This window comes from Postia placenta, assembly GCF_002117355.1.
Source record: "Postia placenta MAD-698-R-SB12 unplaced genomic scaffold POSPLAscaffold_10, whole genome shotgun sequence".
Lineage (NCBI taxonomy): Eukaryota > Fungi > Basidiomycota > Agaricomycetes > Polyporales > Adustoporiaceae > Rhodonia > Rhodonia placenta.
This window is the reverse complement of record NW_020169841.1, coordinates 1,286,599-1,312,401: the sequence shown is the minus strand read 5'-3', so window position 1 is coordinate 1,312,401 and position 25,803 is coordinate 1,286,599. Positions and strand designations below refer to the sequence as shown.

At 52.6% G+C, this 25,803-nt stretch overlaps 10 protein-coding genes across 10 annotated transcripts in view; 6 read left to right on the top strand and 4 right to left on the bottom strand.

The window, feature by feature from the left end:
• POSPLADRAFT_1047980 (hypothetical protein) overlaps positions 1-1,064 on the top strand; it is a gene marked incomplete at both ends in the record, with an annotated part of 4,406 nt that extends 3,342 nt beyond the window's left edge. Inside the window, 2 exons of the mRNA XM_024479406.1 lie at positions 12-188; positions 237-1,064. Coding sequence (XP_024337363.1) covers positions 12-188; positions 237-1,064 — 1,005 coding nt within the window. The remainder of the gene's footprint in view (positions 1-11; positions 189-236) is intronic.
• Positions 1,065-1,615: 551 nt separating this feature from the next.
• POSPLADRAFT_1047979 (hypothetical protein) lies at positions 1,616-6,125 on the bottom strand (the record flags this gene model as incomplete). The annotated part of the gene is given in 10 exon segments (XM_024479405.1): positions 1,616-2,389; positions 2,453-2,580; positions 2,633-2,909; positions 4,991-5,030; positions 5,050-5,329; positions 5,394-5,460; positions 5,511-5,594; positions 5,652-5,777; positions 5,898-6,035; positions 6,123-6,125. The coding sequence occupies 10 exon segments, from the start codon at positions 6,123-6,125 to the stop codon at positions 1,616-1,618; spliced, it is 1,917 nt and encodes a 638-aa protein (XP_024337362.1).
• A 130-nt stretch (positions 6,126-6,255) lies between these two features.
• Positions 6,256-7,399, top strand: POSPLADRAFT_1171651 (hypothetical protein). The gene is made up of 5 exons (XM_024488140.1): positions 6,256-6,313; positions 6,376-6,462; positions 6,516-6,560; positions 6,626-7,003; positions 7,062-7,399. Exons 1-5 carry the CDS (start codon positions 6,311-6,313, stop codon positions 7,107-7,109), a joined length of 561 nt encoding a protein of 186 aa, XP_024337361.1. The 5' UTR covers positions 6,256-6,310; the 3' UTR covers positions 7,110-7,399.
• On the bottom strand, positions 7,159-8,347 carry POSPLADRAFT_1075156 (hypothetical protein). The gene is made up of 6 exons (XM_024482786.1): positions 8,322-8,347; positions 8,017-8,261; positions 7,796-7,958; positions 7,630-7,747; positions 7,468-7,581; positions 7,159-7,404 (listed from the first exon to the last, which is right to left on the bottom strand). The coding sequence occupies exons 2-5, from the start codon at positions 8,256-8,258 to the stop codon at positions 7,469-7,471; spliced, it is 636 nt and encodes a 211-aa protein (XP_024337360.1). The 5' UTR covers positions 8,259-8,261; positions 8,322-8,347; the 3' UTR covers positions 7,159-7,404; position 7,468.
• A 1,486-nt stretch (positions 8,348-9,833) lies between these two features.
• Positions 9,834-10,076, top strand: POSPLADRAFT_1147895 (hypothetical protein; the record flags this gene model as incomplete). Its single annotated transcript, XM_024486111.1, has 1 exon — positions 9,834-10,076. One exon carries the CDS (start codon positions 9,834-9,836, stop codon positions 10,074-10,076), a length of 243 nt encoding a protein of 80 aa, XP_024337359.1.
• Positions 10,077-12,227: 2,151 nt separating this feature from the next.
• Positions 12,228-15,747, top strand: POSPLADRAFT_1148567 (hypothetical protein; the record flags this gene model as incomplete). The annotated part of the gene is made up of 12 exons (XM_024486199.1): positions 12,228-12,339; positions 12,395-12,483; positions 12,942-13,055; positions 13,086-13,147; positions 13,204-13,522; positions 13,575-13,833; positions 14,218-14,259; positions 14,383-14,456; positions 15,233-15,283; positions 15,334-15,435; positions 15,458-15,550; positions 15,631-15,747. 12 exons carry the CDS (start codon positions 12,228-12,230, stop codon positions 15,745-15,747), a joined length of 1,434 nt encoding a protein of 477 aa, XP_024337358.1.
• Positions 15,748-17,208: 1,461 nt separating this feature from the next.
• Positions 17,209-17,786, top strand: POSPLADRAFT_1148760 (hypothetical protein; the record flags this gene model as incomplete). Its single annotated transcript, XM_024486220.1, has 2 exons — positions 17,209-17,595; positions 17,703-17,786. Coding segments are annotated over 2 exons (471 nt in total), but the record flags the coding sequence as incomplete, so codon positions are not given.
• A 798-nt stretch (positions 17,787-18,584) lies between these two features.
• On the top strand, positions 18,585-20,258 carry POSPLADRAFT_1147716 (hypothetical protein; the record flags this gene model as incomplete). The annotated part of the gene is made up of 2 exons (XM_024486094.1): positions 18,585-19,095; positions 19,441-20,258. The coding sequence occupies 2 exons, from the start codon at positions 18,585-18,587 to the stop codon at positions 20,256-20,258; spliced, it is 1,329 nt and encodes a 442-aa protein (XP_024337356.1).
• A 1,368-nt stretch (positions 20,259-21,626) lies between these two features.
• On the bottom strand, positions 21,627-21,902 carry POSPLADRAFT_1092092 (hypothetical protein; the record flags this gene model as incomplete). The annotated part of the gene is made up of 1 exon (XM_024483096.1): positions 21,627-21,902. A coding segment is annotated over one exon (276 nt), but the record flags the coding sequence as incomplete, so codon positions are not given.
• Positions 21,903-23,787: 1,885 nt separating this feature from the next.
• POSPLADRAFT_1035094 (hypothetical protein) lies at positions 23,788-25,121 on the bottom strand (the record flags this gene model as incomplete). The annotated part of the gene is made up of 2 exons (XM_024477064.1): positions 23,788-23,829; positions 23,856-25,121. The coding sequence occupies 2 exons, from the start codon at positions 25,119-25,121 to the stop codon at positions 23,788-23,790; spliced, it is 1,308 nt and encodes a 435-aa protein (XP_024337354.1).
• Positions 25,122-25,803: the final 682 nt, after the last annotated feature.

Sequence of the window (25,803 nt, the reverse complement as noted above, 5' to 3'; positions counted from 1 at the left end):
TGTCGCTCGAGGAGCTCGCGCTGCTCCCGCTGTGCGGCCTCCCGGCGCACCGCGCCGTGCGCACCTTCGCCGACGCGCTCGCCCCGCGGCCCGGGCGCGGCCGCGAGCGCCCCCGCGCGCTCATCCTCATGGGCCACGACGGCCCCGGCGCGATGGCGCTCCAGATGCTCGGCCGCAAGCGCGCGCACGTGTGTGTGCAGGTGCCCGAGTCCGCCGTGCGCGAGGCCGACGTGCAGGGGCCGGAGGACGGCCACGGCGCGCAGGAGGACGGCCATAACGCGCAGGAGCAGGAGGGCCGCCCCTCGTCGGAGGCGCGCGCGTTCGGCAGGCGCGCGGCGGTCGAGGCGCGCCTGCGCGCGTGGGGCGCGGAGGAGGTGTGTGTCGGTGACCCGCTGAGCGTGCTGGAGCGCTTCGTGGACGAGGGCCGCGCGTTCGACGCGGTGCTTGACACCGTGGGCGGCGTGTGCGTGTGGGAGGCCGCGCAGCGGCTGCTGTCGACCGTCCCGTCCGCGCCGGCGACCCAGTCGGCGCCGACGCTCTCCGGCACGTTCGCTGCATCAGAGGACGCGAACCACCACGACGAACGCGAGGCGCCACAGAAGAAGACGCAGACGTCGTACGCGCAGTTCACGACGCTCGTCGGCGACACGCCGTCGCGGCCCGTCCCGAAGGCGCAGGACAACCTGCGCTCCGGGCTGCGCTCGCTGCGGCGCGCGATGTCGACGAGCTCGCCGTCGAAGGGCAGCGCGTCGGGGTCGGGGTCGTCTGGGCGCGTGTTCGGCACGGGCGGGAAGGCGAAGGCGAAGCGCGCGGTGGGCTACACGTGGATCAGCGTCGCGGTGGACATGGACGAGGGCGAGGACGTGCGCGACTCGCTCGGCGCGGTCGTGGGCATGGTCGAGGAGGGCCGGGTGCGCCCGTGGCTCGGGAGCGCGGAGGACGGGGGCGAGGAGCGGGTCGTGCCGTTCGAGGACGCGCCGGAGGTGTTCCGCCGCGGCGCGGAGGGCCCCGTGGGCGTGCTGAAGGACGGGGGGACGTGTGCTGTCAAGATCGGCGCGTACTGAGCGCCCCGCTGTCTGCATCTCTGTCCCAGGGTTGGTTGGTTGGTTTCCGCGCTGGTTTCTCGTGCGCATGTGCATGGAATGGAGCTGTCGATTTGTCTTTCCTTCTCTCCTTCTCCCTTTTTCCCCTCCTCATTTCTATTCACTTCCCTTCTCTTCTCACTCACATCTCTGTCTCCCCCTGATGACCGTCGTCTCGCCGTGGCCGGCGCAGAGCCGCCGCGGCGCGCACGATACCCACTCACGCCTACACCTATTCCTCTACGCTTCATCGGTCCATGTGCATCCTTCTCCCCTCCGCATTCGATTCGCGCCTCTGCAATAATCATTATGTTCCCGTGCACATCTGAAGTTTGTCACCGGTTTCACTTGACTTATACCCTTGCTACTTCAATCATCCGCTTCATTGGTCCACGATATATAGACAGTCGGCAATAGACAGTGCGGAACGGAACGGCTACAAGGAGTATCTTTAATCACACATGTATGTTTATATACCGGTTCGTGCCCCAGGGCAGAGCAATTACAGGATGCGAGATGTTTTTGCAGCGCGACTAGAATAACTGCTTGAAGTCATACGCCTCGCCCGCGCCATGCGTCGCAGGCGCCGCCGCCACCGAGGCTTTTTTCGAAGACACATTGGCAACCTTGCCCGGCGTGCTCGCAGGCGTCTTCTTCAACGCGGATTTTGTCTCCTTGACTTGCTTGCCTGGAGGAGTGGGCTTCGCTTTTGACTTTGCGGATGCTGCCGTTGGAGACGCGACACCACCTGCCTTAGCGCGCGGCCTCGCACCCGCCGCAGAGCGCGCCTGCTTCGTGCTCTTGGGCTCAGGCGCAAAGGCCACCTTTTTTGCTGGACGAGCAGCGGGGGCCTTCACGCCGCGTTTCCGCTTGCCGCGCGGAGGCGATGGCTCCTTCTCATCGTCCCCGCCTTCGTCGCTGCCTTCGCCTTCCTCGTCGTCCTCGCTCTCCTCTTCACCGAGGTCTATAGAGACGTCTCCTGCAAGCTCATCCTCATCCTCATTTTCGTCCTCGTTATCGCTTTCGTCTCCGCCGTCGGCCGAGCCAGCCCAGGAAGCGTCTAAAGCGACTTTCCTGATTTCCGGCTCACCGGCATCGAGCTTGACGACGCCGGTGCCCTTGCGCAACTCTTTGCGCGTCGACAAGCGCGATAGGAGTTCCTCGTCCTTTGTGTATGCGTCCGCAAAGGCGGGGTCGGATGTGGATGTAGGCGTGGTCGACAGGGGCACGGTGTAGCGGGGGAACTTGCCAGTGCTCCAGTCGCGCAGGACGATCCGAGACGCCCCTGCGAGGTCGAGGGTGCCGCCCTGAGTGCGGGGTACATTGTAAGCGCTTCGTCGCTCATCAGAGGAGCGCAATCAATACTATACCTTTTTAATGAGTCCGTTCGAACGCGCAACTCCTGAGAGGAATGCATTCGCATCGCCGTCGGCGAAGGCAGGAAGGTTGTAGAACAACATTAAATCCTCCTTGTTCGCGCGCGAGACCAACTCCGCGACTGGAAAATGCTCAGTAGGGTCCACAATGGTGCAACATCCGACGATACTCACGAACGGATGCCGGATCTTTGAGTCGCTCGATGCGTCCCCTGCTCCTCGTGAGGATGTCCCGTGCCCGCGATCGTTCTCTGACCCCCGGGGATTCATCTACAGCTTGCCATGCGAGGCCTGGTGTGTCAATCAAGCGAACCTGCTTCCCGTCGACATCCAACGACACCTCTTGTGGATATATCGTTGTGGTCGGGCCATCTGGCGATGAAGACGACAGCTTGTACGTGGGCAATGCGGCCTTCCCCAACAACGAATTAACGAATGAGCTCTTGCCAACCTGCAACGCGGAGTTATCAATTGGGAAGGTACGACATGGAGTTGATAAATGAGGCACGTACGTTCGCGACACCGACAACTGCAACTACCAGTGGTGCCTCGCCCTCCTTTTCCTGTGCCCATCGACGTAGACACGCAAGGACGGAGTCACATCCCCATGCGTCGTCTGCACATTCCCTGCCTTTGCCTTTGCCCGACGGTTCGAGAGAAGAGGGAAGAAAGGCCGAAGCCGAACGGAACAACACGGTAGGGCGTTGCGCTCGAAGCGTCGTAGCCCATGATGACACTGCTTCCCTTGGGCAAGCATCTATAGGACATATTCAGCATACTCGCCTTGCAAAGGCGCGGTGTAATAGACGCACCAGTCCTATTGAGTACGAGCAAAATCTTCTTCTCCTTAGACGCTTCTTCGATGTGTGCGCTCCTGCAGCGCAGCGGATCTCGGGCATCCAACACCTGGATGACGACGTCCGCTAAGTCAAGGACGGCCTTCAGGTTGGGCAGATCGCGGTTGAGTAAGACAGGAATATCCTCTTCGACACCAGCTGCTTCAGCGATAGGCGCTTTCGTTTGAGAACCAGCTGTCTCCCGTGTGCCGGCATTAAGTGAGCGCACACCGTCAAAAGCTGCTTCAGAACCGGAGCCCTCGGCATCGTCGTCTCCGGTGAGCTGCCCTCTCGCTGCTTTCTTTTCCTTCCTACGCTGCTTTTCTTCCGAGGCCTGACATATGGTAATGTGAACGTGACGAATTGTATGAAGAGGATCTGCTACGCACCCGCCGCCGCTCCTCCGCTACTTCTGCGAGAATCTGGTCCTTGTAAGGGAAGTTGTTGGGAATCCCAGGATCTTTTGGGTTGTCTGAGGATCAGTATATCCAGTCAGTAAATGATACAACTGGTCGATAAAAGTGTACGCACTTGTCTTCCACTGCTGGTCCTTCTTTGACTCCTTCTTCCTTTTCTTTCTAGTCTCCGAGACTTTGTGCTTGATTTTCTCGCGCTGGTTAGTTGTTCCCCGCCTGCTTGTCTCTGGCGACCGCTGTTAGCCCGATGTAGAAAGTAGTAGCGTGTGTGCGTACTTTTGCGAATGCGCGGCATGGTGGTGTATAGAGAATGCTCTCAGCCAATCCATTTTCGAGGAGCCGAAATTCTGTGACTCTCACGACAATTACCAAAACAGGACCGATCTCAGAGCTGTAAAAACTTGACATTTCGTCGACATTCCCACATTCCCCTGAGCATTGCGCAAATACTTTCTCAATGCAAAACTGATACCACAAGCACGAATGCACAACAAGCAACATACACAAGGAAAAAAGTCCTATTTTTGTTCTATATACAAGGAGTACGATACGCCGAACGAACCACACCGCACCCGCAGTTGTCATCCCTTGTACACATCAGTAGTCCCCACGTAAACATCCCCCAACGAGCTGCATCCTACCCACTGCAACGCCGACGCGCGGAGTACGCCTACTTGTGAGCCACCGACGGCGCCCAGAGAATGATCTCTTGAGCTCTATGCTGAGGACCCCGCCACTCAGGGCCTCTTCCAATCGTTGAATTGATAATATCTGCGTTTGATGCCAGGGACGAACGACCTAATGCCACTTCGGGCGGACAATGGTAGGCGCCTCACGAACCTTGAGATCGAATATTCCCTAGTTGAGCGAGACAATGGGTGTCTTCCACCAGATTCCTGCCTCCTGTCAGTACAATACATCGCCACACATCATTACCAAGGTCCAAAGGCTGTGTATGTTTACTCCGACTTCCGTGATTGCTGGCCTTATCTGGGACAACAGCGCCGCCATTATTCATTGAAGCGCCTTGCTTGTACTTGCAGCTTGCAACTATTCAACGTAGTCGTAGAAGAGACAGCGGACAAGCGACATTACAGGAATATTCGAGGCGTACGAAAGCAAACTTGACACGTTGATTTTCTTTTTGTGCTATTGAGAATGGAGGAAGGCATGTCCAGAGGGAGGGAAGCAATACTTGAGGAAAATTGAGGCAACTCTGTGGGACCTTGCGAGAAGAGACCACTGCGATGCTTCAGAACTTGAACCTTCTGCCTTCGCACTTGGCCTGCCTGTGGGCCGCCCTTTACAAGAAACAACCCACTTTAAAGAACCGATGCACCAATCCCCGGTATCTTTACCAGCGCGGCGGCTCTCCGTTGGGAGGCAGTGCGCTGGAGGATGGGGCATCGTAGTCCCGGGCCCTTGTCGGGCTGCTGCCTCTGGGAGGGCTTCTGGAGTAGCTCCTGCGTCTTCTATAGTCCGGGGAGTAACGGCGCGGAGGCGGGCTACGACGGTCACGCCAGTCACGGTTGTCTCTGCCATACGTGTCACGATCCCTGTCATCACGGCGGTAGGGGTCACGTTCTCGGCGGTCGCGAGGCTCATCAGGTCGCTCATACCTGTCGTCGCGATGGCCAGGATAGGTATCCCTCCCACGGCGGCGACGATGACCCATGTATTCACCAGGGGTAGGAGCATGAGGGCGGTCCGTCACGGAGTAGTCGACTCGGATACGACGGCCGTTGAGGTCCTGAAAAAGGGTTCATCTTCAGGGGCAACGCGGATTTGATGTTCACATACCACTCCATTCAATTCCTTAATGCATCGACCAGCCTCATCCGTAGTGGACATGGTGATGAAGCCGAACCCACGGGAACGGTCAGACTGACCATCCAGATTAGACAGACGCCATATGCAAGAAAAACGCCACAAGCAGCTCACCCTCTGATCATATACAATGACCACTTTTTCGACACGGCCATAGCGACTAAACTCGTCATCGAGGTCTCGCTCCGTAGTACGGATGCTCAAGCCGAACACTCCCAACACGTTAGAGGGATTGGGCGCCTGCTTCGCAAGGTAAGCACAGCCACGCATATTCAGGAAAGATAAAAATCAACAAACAATGGGAGCATGCGGAGGCCTCCGCGGTGGCGGAGGAGATCGACGATAGCTCGAACCCCTTACCGCTGGGCTGCGAGAGCGGGAGCGGCCACGCGGTGGTGGAAGGTCGCGGTCGCGCGGGTCTGGCCCTGGAGCCGGCGGCGGCGGCTCACTGTAGGCCTCAGTGTAAGGGTCAACGGGAGGTGCACCAGAGTCTCCGTACTAGAATGACATTCGAATGAGACAGTCAGTATGTACAGCTCCTATTCCAGTCGCGACGCCAGCAGCGGTATGACGACGCGTACGCACCATGGTGGTTCGGTTTTGCAGGGTGTTTGGCGCTATTTGCGAGTGGCATGCTCTTGGCCTACAATTCAAGCTCCGCGAGCCGGATCGAATCTTATCAGAGGTCGTGTACAGTTCCTCAGCCACCACCGCCACCCGTCGTCGTGCGTCGTCTACCCGACAGAGCAAACCGCCGCAAGAGCAGGAGCAAGATGGTGAGGCCATGATTCCGTTCAATGTCGGCGTTGTTTATGCTCATTTTGCCCCTTGAACGTAGGGCATCGACATCAAAAACCACCACGTCAAGAAGGGCCAGCGCACTGCGCCCAAGAGCGAGGATCCGTATTTGCTCTTGCTCGTCAAGGTATGACATCAAGGACTTATCGCACAGAATTGAGTATGACCGAATTGCGCTAGCTGTATCGTTTCCTTGCCAGGCGTACGGACTCGGCCTTCAACAAGGTCGGTGGTTACTTGTGCACAAGCGCGGTCATTCACTCTGATTCTGACTTCGCACAATCTTCTAGGCCATCCTCCACCGTCTCTTCCTCTCGAAGACAAACCGCCCGCCTATCTCCCTTTCGCGCATCGTCAAGGAGACCCAGAATGCGTCTGACCGTGATTCCCAGGTGATTGTCACGATCGGCACAGTCACTGACGACGTGCGCCTGCTCGAGGTGCCCAAGCTGTCGATTGCTGCCCTGCGCTTCACTGCCGCGGCCAAGGAGCGCATCCTCAAGGCCGGCGGCGAGGTTCTCACCCTCGATCAGCTTGCCCTGCGTGCGCCCACGGGCGCAAACACCATTTTGCTCCGCGGCAAGCGCAACACGCGTGAGGCCGTCAAGCACTTTGGAATGGGTCCCCACAAGCATAAGAGGCCCTACACCACTTCCAAGGGCCGCAAAGTCCGTGTTCGCCCTAGATGCGTTCGTGCTGTTTACTTACAGGGCCTTGCACATACAGTTCGAGCGGGGTCGTGGTCGCCGAAAGTCGCGCGGCTTCAAGGTCTAAGCAACACCTGCTGCCGCAAAAGCGACTTGCCGTCGATGGATGTCCTGGGTTGGGCAGTATGCTATGCTCCTGGTGGTTGGCCTGGGATATGTACCTGTACTACATGCCTTACATTCAAAAGGGTGACCATCTCACGATTCATATGTTTATCTTTGCATCCTCTATACAATGCGTATGGCCATCCCTTATGTTCGTTTCGCGGCAGTATCTCGTCATCAAAAAGGCCCGAAAATTTGCAACTTGAACCCTAACTGAGCCTAGGCTGATGGGGTGTCGTTGCCGGAGCTCATAACATCTGAGAGCTTATGTCAGGTTCACGAAACATAACGGACATGACGACTTTAATAAGTAGACTCACCTCAGGCGCCTTGCTTGTGTGCAGATCGAGAAACTGCTGGGATCTCAAATTGCTCAGCTGGCACAAGTGATGAGGCTGAAGGCCTATCGCTCGACAAAACCGGAAGGATATTGGCTATGGCCATACGGTGAGCTCTGAAGTGAAAGCTATTATTTTACGTACATTGATCCACGGGATAGAGCATGATCGCACTCGATGATGCAGTTGCTTTAGTATCGTCCTCTGGGTCGCTATCGCCATCTATCTCAGGAATCCGGGCCCGAATGGCATTGGTCGTTTTCTGTCGTAAGGTCAGCGCACACATCAGTGATTTGAACGGCTGGCGTACAAGTAAGTCTGCATGAACAGCCTTGAGGTCGTCTACGATTCTTTGCACTTTTTGCTTCAGCTCGTTCAAGCCCAGGACGGCTGGTGTATATTGATGTGCAATCTGGCCAATTTTATCGGATTCGACGAGACGCTGCTCGCCTTTGGTCAGATGATGGCTCATCCTGACATTGTGTTTCTGGTATCAGTCGCAGCATATCACGAGGTAATACTTTGTCGCACCTCCGGAGTTTCTTCGTCAATCCTTCGAAATAACCGGGCTGTCCGCGTTCAATCTTTTCACGCTCATGCGGCTGGACTTTCTGAACAAATTTCTCAATTTTTCGGATGAACTCCCTTGTACTTGCGAGCTGAGTCGACAGTGAGCTACTGTTCAAAAGTTGCGCGCCAACGAGAGCTGTCCCCAGAATGTTTGTCCCGGTGCTAATGATGCGCTGGACTAGGGTAATAACATCCGAAGACATAACCTGTCAGACCATGATTATTGAGTCACGTCGGAGAGCGCGACCGTCACCGAAGACATTTACCAGATAAAGTATCCAGGAAGACAAAGAACAGAGAGGGGAAAAGGATGTCAGCCAGGCAAGGCCATAGCGCGTGAATTTATTAGGTCCAAGGGCGCTGTGTACACCTACAGCACGGGCTTCTAGTCAGTATAGTGCTTACATTCTGTTTCAGGGCAAGGAGACGAAAACTCAGGGTGACGCTAGCGTCTCCGAAGTTCGGTCCTGAACCCGGTTCTGAACCGCGAACCGGCTGAACCGAACCTAGGTTCAGGTTCGGTCAGGTTCAGGTTCGGGCATTGGGGCAGCAGGTTCGGTTCTCGGTTCACGAGCTGCCCATGGGACCTTGAACCTGGTTTGAACCTGGACCGAACCGAGAACCGAGTATGCTTTACATTCCCTCAATGTCCACAATCCTGACGCACAGCAGCGCGAGAGACACCAGCAACGGAGACAGCGCCAACACATCGTGCAGTAGTAGCACGCTCTCCGTGTCCACAGAGTGTGCTCCCAGCGCACGATACGGCCGTCAATCCATGCCTACACGTGATTTCATGAGGCGCTTCTCCAGCTGGAGCGCTGCGAGTACGAGCAGCTCTGCCATCTCCCGTGCGTGGCTCTGCAGGAGCACGGGCGCGGGCTTTAGGAGTTGCGGGAGCACGAGCGACTTCTAGCCACCCAGCCGAGGTCTGCCAGCGCCACACACAGGTTGAATGCATGGATCGGGTGCTCCCATATGCGATTGAGCACCCAGCGGCCAGGGCCCATCCAGAGTCCCATATCGCCCACGGTGAGTGTAGCTGCCGGTCACTTGAGGACCACAGGATGTAGGAGTCCATATAGGGGTGGCGAAACAAAGTGAGACAGCAACACAGGGAGGCGGCTCGCTGTGAACGACAGCATCAGGGAATAAGTACGAGGCTGTGAGAATAGGAGCACTCACGACTCATCGTCGAACCCTGCTGAATAAAACAGGCGACTGTGATCACCTCAACCACTCAGCGGAGAGGCTCCTCGTCCTGTGGTAAAGTACATTTCATTCCCATTCAATAGCGGTTCGAACCTGGACCGAACCTGGACCGGACCTGCTGAAATCGTTCGGCAGGTTCGGTCCAGGTTCAGGTTCGGTCCGACACCATCATCAGAGGTTCAGGTTCAGGTTCAGAGCCTAGGGGGCCCAAACCTGGACCGAACTGAACTTCGGAGACCCTAGGTGATGCAACAATCACGCTGGTGTTCTGCTGTTATTGACCCGATGAAGTGTTATCAAGGAGGCAACAAGGGAAGGAATATAATGAGCACTGCGATCTTCGTCTGATCAAAGCAGTAAGGATGTGCGTATAATGGTGGCACAAGTTAAACACATTGTCCAATCGAGGCGATCCAATTTCCTAATATGATGTTTACACATTATGATGACTTGTGGGTCCGTGTCAAAGTGCGGTCACATGCTGTTCAGTATTCCCACTGATCTCCTCCCGGGTGGCCCCTCGAACCATCAACATTCGACTACCTCACACAACCTATCGCATACGCATGTCTGGCAACAAATCCTTGTCAGATGCTGAGCAATTGGATGAAATTGACAAGCTTTATGCGACACTGGATAACAATGAAGAACCTTGGAGAGATAGACAGCGCTTCCTGGAACATTGCGGATATATGCTCAGACCAAGGTACCATCCAGGCTGGGTTCCCTCTTGGAGGAGCACCAGAAAGGACCCAATTTTATGCAAAGATGGTACATTCTTGCCAGTAGGTCATGACATTTCAGTCTAGGTGGACTGTCACTTACCAACAATGATGCTAGTTTTGACAACATCTCATTGATGCCACCAGAATATCAGATGGGCTGCTTGTCTACCTGAAGAGAGTGAGGACTGGGGACGAGGAGTCCCATATTGCTTGCATGCTATCTGTCACGAGTTGACACGGCATCTAGCCGTCTTTTTAATTTTTTCCTTTTCGCAGGCTCGAACCCGCGACCTCTGTACTATACGCCTGAAACAGACATTTCCTTATCTACTGTACGATCAGATTAGATGGGCGGCAGTGCGCGGCACAGCTCGGGCCACGCTGACACAGCTGCTCTGACTCACTGGCCCCCGGGGCTGTGTCAGCATGCTGTGCACAGACCAGCTGCACACGGACCAATGCGCACAGCCTGCCCTTATCTTCTTCTGTATATAAGCCGGCCTCTGCTGCCCTAGGGACCTCAGTTTTGACCTCTTGTCCCTAGGTCAGTAAGCTCCCTTTGTATCTTTTCCTTACTTCACTAACTAATACATTATCTTGTCCCTAGCCTTAGGTTTGAGCATTGCTCACCATTGCTTCGGTGAGACCCAGTCAAATGCCCCCAGCCTTCACATTTGTTTGTCCTCTGTTGCTTGACCTCAAGTTGCGACATTAGGTTGAAACTCCCCTCGCTGCCAGCATTCACACACAACTCCCACTCACTTCACACTTCCTATAGGTTGGGTGGTGCGCACCCTTACTATACTTAGGTAGCCTACGATACATCACCATCACTCGGGGAACGAACTCTTCGGTATCTGCACTTTAGTGGGTGATACTTGTCCTCACAGATGTGTGGCCTTGGTTCCTGCTGCATACTAGCCAAAAGCAGTATTGGGCCCCACATGAACTGCGAACCTCAGTGTTATCTCGGGTGCTGTAGGTGTAAGCTAGCTAGTACAGCCTTTCGTAGCACGCGCACCTCCCCTTCCTTCCCCCACCATCGTGGCTGACGAATTCTTCGACTGCTCTTGACTCGAGCACACATTCGACACCCAGGAGCAGATCGACATCTCCTGCGACGACCCAGAGGACGACGGATCCAAGGCTCCGTTCTTCATCTGTGATCGGCAACCATGCCCTAATCGCACTCCACAGTCCATCACTACTGACAAAGGATGCTACATACCAATCAGACGAGTCCAACACCCCCATGGCCCCGCTCTTCGATACGCTGGCACGTTGAGGTCTACCTCTCGCCACGTCACTCCCATTCCGTCTCAACCCGCCTCCCCATCTACCCGCATTCCCCAACCTGTCACCAGCACAGGTCAAGCGCGAGGAGATCCCGATCTCCCTCAAAGAGTTGAGGCAGTCGCACAGCCTACAGCGACCCCTCAAGCAATCCCCCAGTCCTCCTTGGGGCCGCGGTTGGAAAGGAACCCAAAGCCTGAGCCCCATGACAGTCCAGCGGTTACTTGGGCCAGCTCGTTGTCAGCAGTCTTCTCCTCGACTCCAGTCCCTGTCGTACATCACCCCGCCACCAGACTTCCTCCGTCGCCTCCACCACTGTCGCCGCCGCGAGGCCGCTCGAGCACTCGCTCCTCCCAAAGTTCGCCCAGCAGACAGTCACAACAGCCGCCTTCACCTGCGGGCAGTCCTCCATCCCCCTCATCGCCGGTAATGTCATCCCCAGTGTCCCCTCCTGACAAGGAGACACTGAAACTCCTGCTCCCCCTGCAATACAATGGAAAAACCATCATCGAGTGCGATCAGTTCCTATCCCAGCTCCACATATACTGGCTGGTTAACACATTGTTGACAACCATTGAGCTCAAAGTACAGGTTGCTCTGAGCCTCCTTGATGGCGACACTTGTACCTGGGCCACTCCATTCTTTGCCCAGCTCGTATCAGTGCAGCTAGGTGTCCAAGGAGTCACAACCCCTTTTGCCAATGAGGCAGCCTTTGCTGCCGCGCTCAAAGCCCGCTTCGGCAACCTCGACGATGAAGCTGCAGCCCAGGTGGAACTGGCAAAGCTCTGCACAGACAAGTCAGTCCACAAAAAACGCACCGCTGCAGAATTCTCCGTGCTGTTCAAGGGTCCGGCGGATCGTTCTGGGTATGGAGACCTGGAACTCCGTGGCAAGTACCTGAGCAGCATCCCCTCCCGTGTCTACCGCAAAATCGAGCTCAAAATGTTCACCACGTGGGAAGATGCTGACAAGCATGCCACAGAAGTCGAGCAAATACTCGACATTAGCCAGGCCTGTCAGCCCGAGTTAAACAATTTCTTCTCGGCTCGAGGAGGTGGATGAGGTGGAGCACACGGTGGTGCGCCCAGGTCGCATGGAGTGTCGGCCAGCATCAACACTGCCATCGGAAAAGGAGACTTTCCCGGCAGTTGCTTCGGCTGTGGGAAGCAAGGGTACCGCCGCTTCGAGTGCCCCAATTGTAAGGACAAGCCTTACACCAAACACGCTGATGCGCGGGCTACGGTTGCCTCGGGTTCCACCCAGGCCGCGACAAGTGCCCCTGTCATGACATCACCCTCGGCAACTATAAGTGCTGCTTCAGCGAGTCCAGAGAAATCTGAGACGCTGGCGGCCTTAATGGCACAGGTGAAGTCGATGCGTGAGGAGTTGGAGCACTATCGGGCGATGAAGGAGGAATCTTTTTGATCCAGTCTGTGCTTCATGCCGCACACGTCGGACCTCATAATAACAATCTGTACAATGTATTGGCAACCGCAAATGTGTACGAATTAGACCACGGGTCTCAGCATTTTCACATTCCGGTGCGCCTCAAAGGAAAAAGACGGCTAGATGCCGTGTCAACTCGTGACACTATCGGCCCCATCACTGCGCGATGATCCATGAAATCACTGTGTGTCTATCCTAGACATCTTCCAGGATGATGAAGACGAAAGCATTTTGTATATGGTGATGCCTTTCCTTCAGCTCATTGACTCTCCTCCATTCGAGATCCCTCAAGAGGTTACCGAGCTCGTTGACCAACTATTGGAAGTAAGTGCTACCTGTTGGTCCGATACCCAGGACAAGATTGAAATCACTTCAAAGGGACTCGTGTTTCTTCATGAGCAAGGGGTGGCACATCAGTGAGTCAGACTGTTTACCAGGCGTGTATTTCTGGCTAATCTATGGCATCCTGCAGTGATTGTGCATACAAGAACATAATGATGGATGCATCTGCTATGTATCCTCGGGGATTCCATCCCATACGGGAAAATCTTCTTCCCAACACGCAAACGGCTGCTCCTCATTACTCACGCATCGATGTACCAGTGAAATACTATTATGTTGACTTTGGGATATCCAGCCATATCCCCCCGGATGCCGAGAACAGACTAGTCGTTGGAGTTGCCAGTAGAGACCAGGAGGTTCCCAAGCTCTCACGGCGCAAGAAACCATATGATCCATTCAAGGTCGACATCTTCATGATTGGCAACCTCTTCTGTCACTACTTCCATGATGTGCATACTTTCTGCTGTTCTTGCCACTCTTTCACATCCACATCCAATGCAGGTTTTCTCTAACGTGGAGTTTCTCGAGCCTCTGATAGTATCGATGATGAGGCATGATCCTGCATTGAGGCCTAGTGCGGATGAGGCTCTTGCTCAGTGGAAGAGCATAAGGCCAGTGTTCGGCGGGTTTCCAGTGAGATGGAGGCTGATACCCCGAGGTGCATTATGGCCAAAGCACCTCTTCCTGGGCATCGTTGGTTTGCTCAGCACAATCATCCATGCTATGTACTGGCTCACAACATTCGGGATTAGTATGCAAGGTTAGACAACCTCATTGATATACTGCTTAGTGACGGGGATTCTTTGTGGAATGTTCGCAATTTCTGGATTTTGACACTGCATGTATGCTCGGCATGTCATTGATTTTCCACCCTGTTGCATGAACTCTATTTTGTGTTCACCCTTCCGAGCTGCTTCAGGGTGACATTTGTGGCTGTGTGATGTTTACAGCCTTGTGCTATGCTGAAGCTGTCCAAAGTCGTTGTACTGAGTAGAGGACCAAGCTTGCTTAGATTACCCGCCTTGCAGGTCCATAATCTCTCATACGTAGGCTCGGGGTGTTAGTAAAACTCGATGTTTATCGTTGACTCTTCGGGCCGTGAGTCGCTCTGGAAGTTTGTGTCAACTTGTCAATATAATACCAGGTTATTCACGAAGCGAGCTAGGATTTTGCGCGCGGCAGCACAGTGCGTGCTCACAATGTGGACCACACTCCCAGCTGCCTCGAAGTGATCCCGTCACAATTGATAAGGAGTGTTTGATGTCACAATTACTACAACAAGCCTGTCTCGCTCCTACCTTGCGCGCAGTCTGTTGGGCTGGCAACCACATCAAGCAGGCATGGTCAACCATTGGGAGCTCTACTACAACTCATGGAAAGCCAGTAAGAGCCTATCATTAGGTGGCATCAGTTGAGTGTTGGGGATGTCGGCTACCCCGTATGGCATGTAACTGAGCAAATTGGTTCCGCATAGTCAAAGATCGAAATTTGAAGTGCAATCATTTATGAATATGTCTTTGCTCATCAGACTGTGTGTATTTACAAAAACAATTGTTGTGGAATTGTTGTGGAATTGAAGGCCATGCAAGCTTCAATGTTCCCAGGAAGTCACACTATCAGCAACACCGCAAAGGTTCTGTACATGCATCTGTTGAAACACGTGGTCAGGAATGAGCTTGCAAGCTCGGGCGCAATAATAGCTGGGAGCAGGAGGCCCCTCATAGTGTATAACGATCGCTCATGATGTATGTGTGATATGCGATTGTCCCTTACAGACATTGCTATGCCCGTGGACAAATGTGCTCACCAACCGTTTACCCCATTCCTCCTGCAGCATCAGCATGCAAAGATGTCAGTGACAGATACAGGTTGATGTTCAGGAGCCCAAGTTCATTCTGGAGGTCATCAACCTACCATGACCTCAACAATGTAGTGGCCCCCACCGGGGTGCAAGTGGGCATTAACCAGAGTCAATTAGATTTTAGCACATCAGGAAAGTCAGGATTTTATAAGTGACTAAGCGCACTGAGGAAAGGGTCTCAGTCATCTCAGTCATCTCAGTCAGTCACACAAGCCCAGTGTCCCAGCAGGAGCCCAGGATAAAGCAATTGTCAAAATGAGGAATCAAACCCCCGCACCCCAACAACTCTGATCACTAGACTGCCTTCGTACAGCACTTCAACCATTTCACCAAGAGGACATATTTTGAAGTATGTATTTTGATTTGTATATACTATTATTTACCTTAAGCCAGTTGTAGTATCTCAAGCGACTTGTATCTTCCAAGCACCTCACCTTCTCCATTACCACCATCCGATCTGCTGTCACCAAGTTCCACATCCATGTTACTTTGATCAATGACGTGTGTGAACACTCAATGCCAGCCTTACAGTAGCAGATGTATTGGCCAGGAAAGCTCACGGGATGTAGATGATGAGTCGGACAACTTGGACCTCCAAAGGCATAGTAGTATTGCGGTAAGTACTCAACAATTTAATCAGCTGGACTCATCTTCACTAATAACAGGTCAAACATAGGTTCTTGCTGTGGTGCTCAGGCCAGTTTTGACCCAGGTGTCGACTTTATGAGGATACAGTTGACACGATTACCTTGTGATGGGGACCTGGTGCTGTATGTATTGTTTCAAGCTCGTTGTGCTGGGCACGCTATGTGATGTCGACCATGAAGCACGGCAAGAGGGGTGTAGGAGGCTTGCGCATGAAGGATCAGCACATTCCGTGTATGATACACCTAGCAGTGAGTTGGAGGATGGAGATTGATCATCTACAGACAGTATTTTATTTCTGTAGCATAGATCCTGCACTGTGTTCCATTTGTGTCACTTTATAGACTAAATTGCTAATGTTTACAATGTAATTTGCTATTCCTGAGATGTACTGAGATGACTGAGCCCGGCTGAGGCTGCTAACACAAATTGATTGATGAAAATAAAGAGCATAAAATTCAGGTTCTAATAGACTAGCAAACAAAGGTGAACTAAGGTGAACTAATTGACCATAAGCCTTCTGACAGCACTGAAACAGCTGATCTCAGTCCATTAGGTGATTTCCGGTGTTCCTGATGTGTGAGTGGAGTAATATAGAAGACATACCTCTGGCACATGTGAGTTGTGTGTGCATCTAAGATCTTCTTTGCATTGAGCAAACAGCGTGAGTCGGATGATTTGATTGACTTGCATACTGGCACTGTTTCAAAAGTATTTACCGCCGACTTTGCCTAATCATCGTCAATGTCACAAGTTGACACGGCGTCTAGCCGTTTTTTAATTTTTTCCTTTCTGCGGGCTCAAACCCGCGACCTCTGTACCATACGCTTGAACAGACAAGTCTCGTTGTCATATTACTTTCTCCTGTAGATAAGATTAGATAGGATGGCAGTGCATGGCACAGCTCGGGCTCCGCTGACACAGCTGCTCTGACTCACCAGCCCCCAGGGCTGCGTCAGCAGACTGTGCATGGACCAGCTGCGCATGGACCAGTGCGCACAGCCTGCCCTTACCTTCCCCTGTATATAAACCGGCCTCTGCTGCCCTAGGGACCTCAGTTTTGACCTCTTGTCCCTAGGTCAGTAAGCTCCTTTGTATCCTTTACTTACCTTCACTAACTAATACATTTACTTGTCCCTAGCCTTAGGTTTGAGCTTTGCTCACCATTGCTTCGGTGAGACTCAGTTGAACGCCCCCAGCCTTCATGTTTGTTTGTTCACTGTTGCTTGACCCCAAATTACGACATTAGGTCGAAACTCCCCCTCGCTGCCGGCATTCACATGCAAACTCATTCATTCACTTCCGACAGGTCGCTTAGGGAACGAACCTTCAACACCTGCACTTCAGTGGGCAGTGTTTGTCCTCACGGACATGTGGCTTAGGTTCCTGCTGCATACTAGTCAAAAGCAGTACTGGGCCCCACATGAACTGCAAACCTCAGTGTTATCTTGGGTGCCATAGGTGTAAGCTAGCTAGTATGACCTTTCATAGCACGCGCACCTCCCCTTCCTTCCCCCATCACCGTGGCAGACGAATTCTTCGACTGCTCTCGACTTAAGCATGTGTTCGACATCCAAGAACAGCTCGATGTCTCGTGGGACCCAGTCTTCCTTCTTCATCTGTGACTGACAGCCATGTTCTAATTGCACCCCACGATCCATCACTACTGAAGAAGGACACTACATGCCAATCAGGTGGGTCCAGCACCCCAAAGGTCCTGCTCTTCAATATGCTGGCACATCGAGATCTACCTCTCGCCACATCACTCCCGTCCCGTCCCAACCCGCATCCCTGGGCACCCGCATTCCCCAACCTGTCACCAGTACAGGTCAAAGAGGAGGAGATCCCAATCTCCCTCGAGGAACTGAGGCAGTCGCACAGCCTACAGCGACCCCTCAAGCAATCCCCCAGTCCTCCTTGGGGCCACAGTTGGAAGGGATCCTGAAGTCTGAGCCTCGTGATGATCCAGCAGTTACTTGGGCCAGCTCATTGTCAGCAGTTCCCTCCACGACTCCAGTCCCTGTCATACATCACCCCACCACCGGACTTCCTCCGTCACCTCCACCGCCGTCGCCGCTGCAAGGCCACTCAAGCACTCACTCCTCCCGAAGTTCGCCCAGCAGACAATCACAACCACCAACTCTGCCCCCAGGCTGTCCTCCATCCCCCCCGGCAGTAATGTCGACCCCCACCCTCACTCCTCGTGACACGCTTCTTGTGCGGGGTGAAAGGGTACACCAGCATGGATGAAGACAAAGTACAAGTAATGATCCAAAACTGCATGTGGAACCAGAAGATGATAGAGCTCATCGGTAGACTAACATGCTCCCACTCCCACCTCCACTTGCTCACACCCGAAGACGCAGCCTGAGTTATAATCAGCTCGCTAGAAGTACATATCCCCCGGACCAAAGAGGTAGGTGGTGTCAAAGTGCCGACAGCCAACATCTACATAGACTCGCCAACAGAGGAGAGCGAGCACTGGCTAGAGTGGAGAAATGCAGTCCAGAAAACTGACTTCACCTCAATCAGCATTGGCTGGGGCAGGGGCGTGCCAGTACTTCCATGTGTCAGATGCCAAGGAGCGGACCACCCGTGTGGCCTCTGCCCATTCACCACAACACCTGGATGGCGGGACCCACCCAACAGGGATCTACTCCAAGCCCATGAACACGACAGGCCCGGCATATCGCAGCATGCAACCAGAATGAGGGGCGGGAGACCGAAAGGCTCCAGACATGGTGGCAGCGTGTCGAGAGGAAATGGGAGCAACTGCAGGCGTGGCTTCTAAGGACAATATCTAATACTGCATGAGCTTCCCACTACTACTTAATGACTGCTATGTAGTTCACAAACATGAATGACATACTTGCCCCTCTCACCCAATAAACCTCCCAACACAAGTGTGCTCAGACGCATGTGAGCTGGAGGAAAAACACAACAGAGTGTTTTAATGGCCCAAATATACTCTTCGATCTCTCGATGGAGGAAAGCCATTAAGAAGAATGCCTATCAAGTGCCACAAGGCACACAACTGGAGGCCTATTCAGGCCTTGGCCAGCCGGGCAGAGATGCTGAAGCGGTGGGGAACAACACCGGACCTGTCCAAGCAGACTGGCGGACCAGTACTGACTGCATACACCACCCATGGAAGCCAGGGCATGGCTCCCCCTCCAACACATTGTTGTACATCGGGTAGGGTACAGCAACAGGGAAATCTTCATCACATAAACCCCCCCCCCCCCACGGTCATTTTGTCTGGCAATGGTAAAACTGCTCACGTGCCCCAAGAGACGGACACTTCACCTGTCAGTGGACATCTCCAGGAAGGGTGCATTGAAAATGATGACAGGACGATGCACGGAGACCCCAGCACCCATGAGGGTCCGCAATGCAAGGGACACCGTGACACCGAACCCATCCCACCAGTATATGCTCTCCCGAGGACGAGTGAGACAGAAGGGAACAATGACACGAACTCAAGGCGAGAAAACACCACAACCCCTATGACCCGAGGTGGAAAGAAGGGAAAGGGACACCAGCATGACAATGCAAAGACTACACACAACTGGAAGATTAAAAAGAACACGAGAGCGTCACTAAGAGTGGCATCTCTCAATGTCAGAGGAGCCGGATATCACTCCACGGCACACTTTGAAAAATGGTCCAGCATAAATCAACTCATGAGAGAACAATGCATAGGAGTCTTGTGCATCCAGGAATCTCACCTCACAGATTAACTAGTACAACAGATACATGCTGGCCCCATAGGCCGATGCCTGCAAATCCACCATTCAGAAGGCACAACAAGCAGTGCAGGCATGGCATGCATAATTAACAAACATATGATGAATGCAAAAGGCATTGAGGAACAGGAAATCATCCCAGGAAGAGCAATATTACTGACCTTACCATGGCACAATGACAAAGTCGTCACCATACTCAACATATATGCACCAAATAACCCCAAAGACAACACTGACTCCTGGAGATCACTAAAAACCACCTGGGAAGAGACAAGCCCCCCAAAGCCCAACCTTCTCCTAGGCGACTTCAATCTGGTCAAAGATGCTCTCGACCGACTCCTGAGCCACAGAGACAACAAGGATGCCATCACCATGCTACAAGACTTCTGCAAAAGTATAAATCTCACAGATGGATGGTGCACAACCTACCCTACAGACAGGAGGTATTCTCTCCTCCACAAGCAATCAGGCAGCCAGTCCCATATAGATAGGATATATGCGACACCACAAGTAAACGAGACTGCACTGTCCTGGGACATAATGGACAGCCTAGTAAACACTGATCACAAGATGGTAACAACTACCATCATTGACCAAGAAACACCATACATAGGGAAAGGCCGCTGGACAATGCCCCTCTTCCTACTGGGGTGTCACAGCTTCATAGATGAAATCACAGAGAAAGGCATCGAACTAGAACAAAACATCAAAAAATGCGAACACAGCAGAACCAATGAGACCAACCTGCAAACACTCTTTAAAGCATTCAAAAACGAAATTATGCAGATTGCAAAGGTGAAAGCACGCACAATGACCTGCAAGCTGGATAGAGACATTGGCGCTCTACAAAATGATCTACAAAAGGCCCTAGAAGACCCGACCATCGATAACGACACCAAGAAAAGGGAAGCTGCTGCACTTTTGCAAGAATGACTAAACAACAAAATGAGACAGAGAGGGATGAAAGCCAGACATGCAACGACAGCACATTACAAGCTCAAAGCTGAGATATCAAGTAAATTCTGGTTTGCAACTAACAAGGACAAAACACCACAAGACATTATATACTCACTAGTGTTGGAGGAATCTGATGCAAAAGGCGAACCAGTGACGAACCGCTCTGACAAGATGGCCAAACTGGCATGAGACTACCATGACAAACTGCAGACGGTGGACATCCACGAAGGCTCAACCCCGGAAATGAGAAAGAACCAGATAGATGATGCGCTATGCGCCATAGAAACACGCCTCCCGCAATGCCATGCTGATGACCTAGGGGCATTACTGTGAGATGAAGACACTGAGGCAGCCCTAACAGCAGCGCTGAATGGAAGTTCAACAGGAAGAAACGGCCTACCATACGAATTATGGGAGCTCCTAAAAGCAAGACACACCTCGGCCACAAAGAGAAAATCTAACAAAGGAAGGAAATGCGAGCACCTGGAAGCCTGCCACGGGATGGCAGGCAACACTCGTAGTCGATTTCAGACTGGAAGAGAACTGAGCAGAAAGCAATGCCGAATTGTCTTTGTACACTAGTGTAAGAGAGAAGGATCTTTGAAAAAGGGTAGAGGAGAGATGGTGGTTTGTAACGAAAAAAGGGTCCCTGTTCGATGTGTGCACATGCGCGAAGACAACCCTGCGGAACCAAACAACTTGACAGGTGCGCAAACACATGATGCCGAAGCTCGATCTGGATGTAGTGGTAAGCCCAGGCTTACACCCTCCTGGGGTGTATTGAAAAAGCAATCAGGTCGGAGGTAGCAGATCATGAACAGTGACAGCACAAGTAGCAAGGAAAAGCAACTCAGCCCAACCAGCCGCTGCGAACGGGTACGTTAAAAAACCCTGGTGGGGAAAAAGCTACCGAGGCTTTGGCTCCCCCTGTTCCCATGCCTCCTAGTGATCCAACGCCGCGCAGTCATCCAGTTCAGAACGTGGCAGCCACAAATCATGTTTGGGGCCATAGCCGACCCAGCGCACAAGGTATTGCCACCCGCGTCCACGTCAACGGGCATCAATTATGTCGTTGATCAGGTATTCTTCCAATCCGTCTGCAGTCACAATAGGACCAGGTTGTGTGCGCTTGCGGGAAGGAAAAAGGGAAGTGTCATTCGCAATGAAGGGATGCAGCTCAGAGGCGTGAAAGGTCGGGAAGAGTTTGGAATGTGGGGGGAGATCGAGGGTGTAGGAAAAAGTCCCTGGGTGAGCAATTAGTATGGTGTAAGGTCCATCGTAACGTGGAAAAAACTTGGCCATGTGACGCTCGCCCTTCCAGTGGTATTCGTGATGGTGGTGTATTGTGGACAACATCACCTTGTCCCCCACATTGTACGGTATCTCAGGACTGTGTTTCGCATTGGCCGCATGCACCTGTTGGACTCTAGTGGCGAGCAGGTTGTCACGGGCCTTGGCAACATCATCGTGGAGTTGGTTGATGATGGCGCGTGCAATGTCGATGTCACTCTCATTGGACACTGTACAGGGCATTGTCGTGAGAGGAGGAATGATGCACGGTGCGCGCCCAAAGTGCAGATGGAAGCTGCTGAAGCCAGTGGACGCGTTCACGGTGTTCATGATATCGAAACGCACACGTGGTAAAGCATGAACCCATCTGAGCTGATTGCACTGTACATGATACCAAATACACTGATTGATTGTCTTGTTAGAGCGTTCGCTGGCCCCATCTGTCTCAGGGTGGTAGGCCGTGGAGAGTTTGAGCTTCACCCCGGTGAGCGCGTAAAGAGCTGTCCAAAAACGGGAGACAAAGAGTTTGTTGTGGTCGGAGATGATCTCAGTGGGAAGCCCGTTTTCGCAGTACCAATGATTGAAGAAGAGCACAGCGAGGTCCTTTGCCATGACATCTGTCCTGGTCGGGATGATACAGATGTCAGAGTGAAGACAATCAGTGATTGTTAGGATACAGTCATAGCCTTCATCCAGCGGCAATGGACCAATGAAGTCCATCACAATTGAGTCGCCACGGGCGTCAGGAACAGGTAGCAGATGCAGAGGACTGACTGTTTTTGTGGTACGCGATTTGTTGCGCTGACAGTCAGCGCAGGCGGGTACATAGGCTGTCTCCAGATCACAACACATGTTTGGCCAATAGTACGCATCACATAGGTTGGCGTAACTCTTATCTGCACCAAAATGCCCTGCAGTGTCATGCGCGAGACGGAACAGCTGCTCATGGACGTCGCCCACGCGAGTAATCAACAAACGAGACCCCATATACCAGAGGCCGTTGACACATTGAAGCCCAGGCATGGACGCACCATTGGTGATAACCTTCTGGCAGAACACATCTTCAGTATACCCTGCCCGAATGATGTCAAGGATCTGAGGGTCCGTTGTGATGGAGAGGATGGCAGCCACTGGGGTGGGTGGCAATTCATCTGCAAAGGTGGCCGGTGGTAGTCTAGAAAGGGCATCCGCAACTGTGTTGTCCTCGCCCTTTATATAGACAATCTCCAGCTCGTATTGAGAAAGGAATTCTTGCCATCATAGTTGTCTCCGGGATAGATCTTTCTGTGTCTGGAAGTTCTCTAAGGTTCGGTGATTGGTAAACACTTTGAATGGTGTGCCGAGCAGGTCAAATTGCCATTTCTTCAATGCCCGGATGATTGCAAGGAGTTCCTTCTCATGCACGGGATAATTGAGTTCCGCACCTTTCAGTTGCATGGAATCAAATGTGACCGGACATGCTGTCTCCCAGGAAAGACCAAAGGAGAGGCAGGCACCCGTGCGCCAGTTGCTGGCATTGCAAGTGACAAAAATTTGATTGGGCCCAGGTTTGTCATGATTGATCACCATTAGACACTCCTGGCTGACAACAAGGGCCTTGACCACCTCAAATGCAACTTGATGTTCTGTATTCCAAGGAGGGAAGCTTTTGTTCGCTTCCTTTGTAGTCAGGGGTGTGAGGATGTGTGTGTAGTCAGCCAGCTGCAGGAGAAAAGCAGCCATATAGCGCACAAGTCCGAGGAATGAAAGGACATCTTTTGCGTTGCGAGGGACAGGCCAGTCAAGGATCCGGTCGACTTTGGAGGAATGAGCTTCAATCCCACGCACGGATATGCGATGGCCAAGGAAATCAAGCTTGTAGATGAAAAATTCACATTTTTTCGGGTTGCAGTAGAGCTTTGCAGCACGCAAAGCCTGCAGAATGAGACGGACGTGCTCCTGATGCTCTTCCACTGAGTTCGACCAGATAACGATATCGTTGAGATAGACATGACAGATATGACCAATGTGCTCCCACAATGCCACCATAACACGGTGCTGGTGAATTGCCGGCGCATTGTGCAATCCCATTGGCATCACAAGCCACTCATATAGTCCGAGAGGTGTAGATACAGCTGTGAGATGCATGTCATCGGGGTGTACCCGAGTTTGAAAGAACGAATTCATCATGTCCATTTTGCTCCAAATTTTGCCTTTGCCACAGTTGATGAGGATATCATCTACCCGAGGCAGCGAGTGCGAGTCGATGATGGTGTTGCTGTTTTGAAAATGGTAATCATTTACCCAATGCGGGAGGGCAGTAGGGTCCACCTTCGGCATGAGGAACACTGGTGATGTGTGTTCAGAATTTGAGGGCCAAATCTGCCCTGCAGTGAGATGTTCCTGTACCAGGGTTGACCAAGCTTCCTTGTACTTTTGCGGTGTACTATATGACCGTGTCGCGATACGTTTACTAGCATCTTTCAGCTGGATGCGGCAGTACATGTCTGAGGGTAAGTCATTGGCATGGGGAATTGGCTCAAACACGTCACGGAACTCCGCCTTCAGTGCATCACCAAGTTGTGTGAGTTGTTCTTGTGCAGTGAGCTCTTCAACCTGCTCTCGCACTAACCCCACAATGTCGAGGTCATGCATTGGCTCAGCCTTTTTGTTGACAAAGTCATGTTGGTCCCACAGTTGATCTTTCAGTTCGGTCATCATGGATGTATGATTGTGAACAATGGACTTTATCTGTTCTTGAAGTCTGGGACGTGGTACTACAGGGGGAGACGGCAGCTGCGGATGGAGGAGATCAAACATGGAAGCTTTGGCTACAACAGAATGGGCAGCGTGATCAATGACAATCTCATTACGGACAAGGAAAGGAAAACCGAGAATGATGGGGAAACAAAGTCCAGGGGCGATAATTGCATGAACAGAATGCGCCTGCCAGCCAAACAATGGATCGGAACACTGCAAATGAATGTATTCAGCTAGCTCAACAACAACCTTTTGGCCTTCATTCTTCATCGCCAATTTAACACATTCTGGATGAGGCAGATGACAATGACAGAGACCCAATTTGTCCATGCAGTCTTCACGAATCAGAACTGCGTGAGACCCATTGTCAATAAGGGCCTGTAATGGAATCGTAGCTAGATCTCCCCGGACAACACAGGTCCAGACAAGGTGAGGCACCCATAAATCGCCCTTGGGCGTGTCTGCATCCACACGAATGGCAGCTATTATGTGGTGCGGAACATGAGCAAGCAGAGTGCTCACCTCTTCCTCATCCTCCAGCTCGCCATCGTCGCTGAGAACGGGGTCATCAAACTCGAACAAGGAGAACAGCTCTGCAGAGAGACCCAGCACTGTGGCAACCAGTGCGGTGACAACATGGTCATCAGACCTTCCCTCATTGTCAGAAGTAACATTCTCGATGCTCACCACCGATGCCACGGATGCAACCGGGGCAGCCGTGGCCTTAGGTTGGACGCGTCGAGCACAATCTACGTCTGCTTGTGTGAGGGTGTGATAAATGGTAGGGTCCGGGAACCCATTGGGGCACATATTTGAACAATGATTGACAAAGAATCATCGACATTTGAGACAACCATTGTTGTCTAACAGCAGCTTGTATCGTTGGCCGCTGAGGGACCTGCATGGCAGTCTGCAGGAGTGGAAACAGTTGCGGAGGTAGGCAAGTTATTTTTGCGAGATGGATTCCCAAGAGGATTGATGCGATGCAACTGTTTGTGGGTGTTGCACGCAATCCTCTCGAATTCCTTCAATTCTGAGCGGTGTTTAGTGTCGAGGGCGACAACGAGTTTGTGCCATTCGACAAAGTCCACGTGCATGCTGATAACTTTATAAGTCGATAAGATGCTGTCGCCAGAGTATCTATGCACCAGCCCCTCATTCATTCCGCCTTCCAGACACTGCCAGATCGCTTCTTGCAATAGATGTGAGGGTGTATCATGGAGTAGATCATTCTGAGCCTGTAGTCTGTTGGAGAAATCCCAGAAACTTTCATATTCCCCTTGTGTGAGCATGTGGATACGATGGCGTGTATCCTGCTCCCATTGACTGTCAAGATAATTCTGTTGTAATTCAGCGATGAAGTCTCCAAATGCAAGTGCTGAAATGCACTCTCATCCCGCAGTGATCCAGTCACGGATATGCAGGTCATGGATACCGGCTAGGATATGCCGTGTCTGCTTGTCTGCCGATACATCCTTTTGCTCAAAGAAAT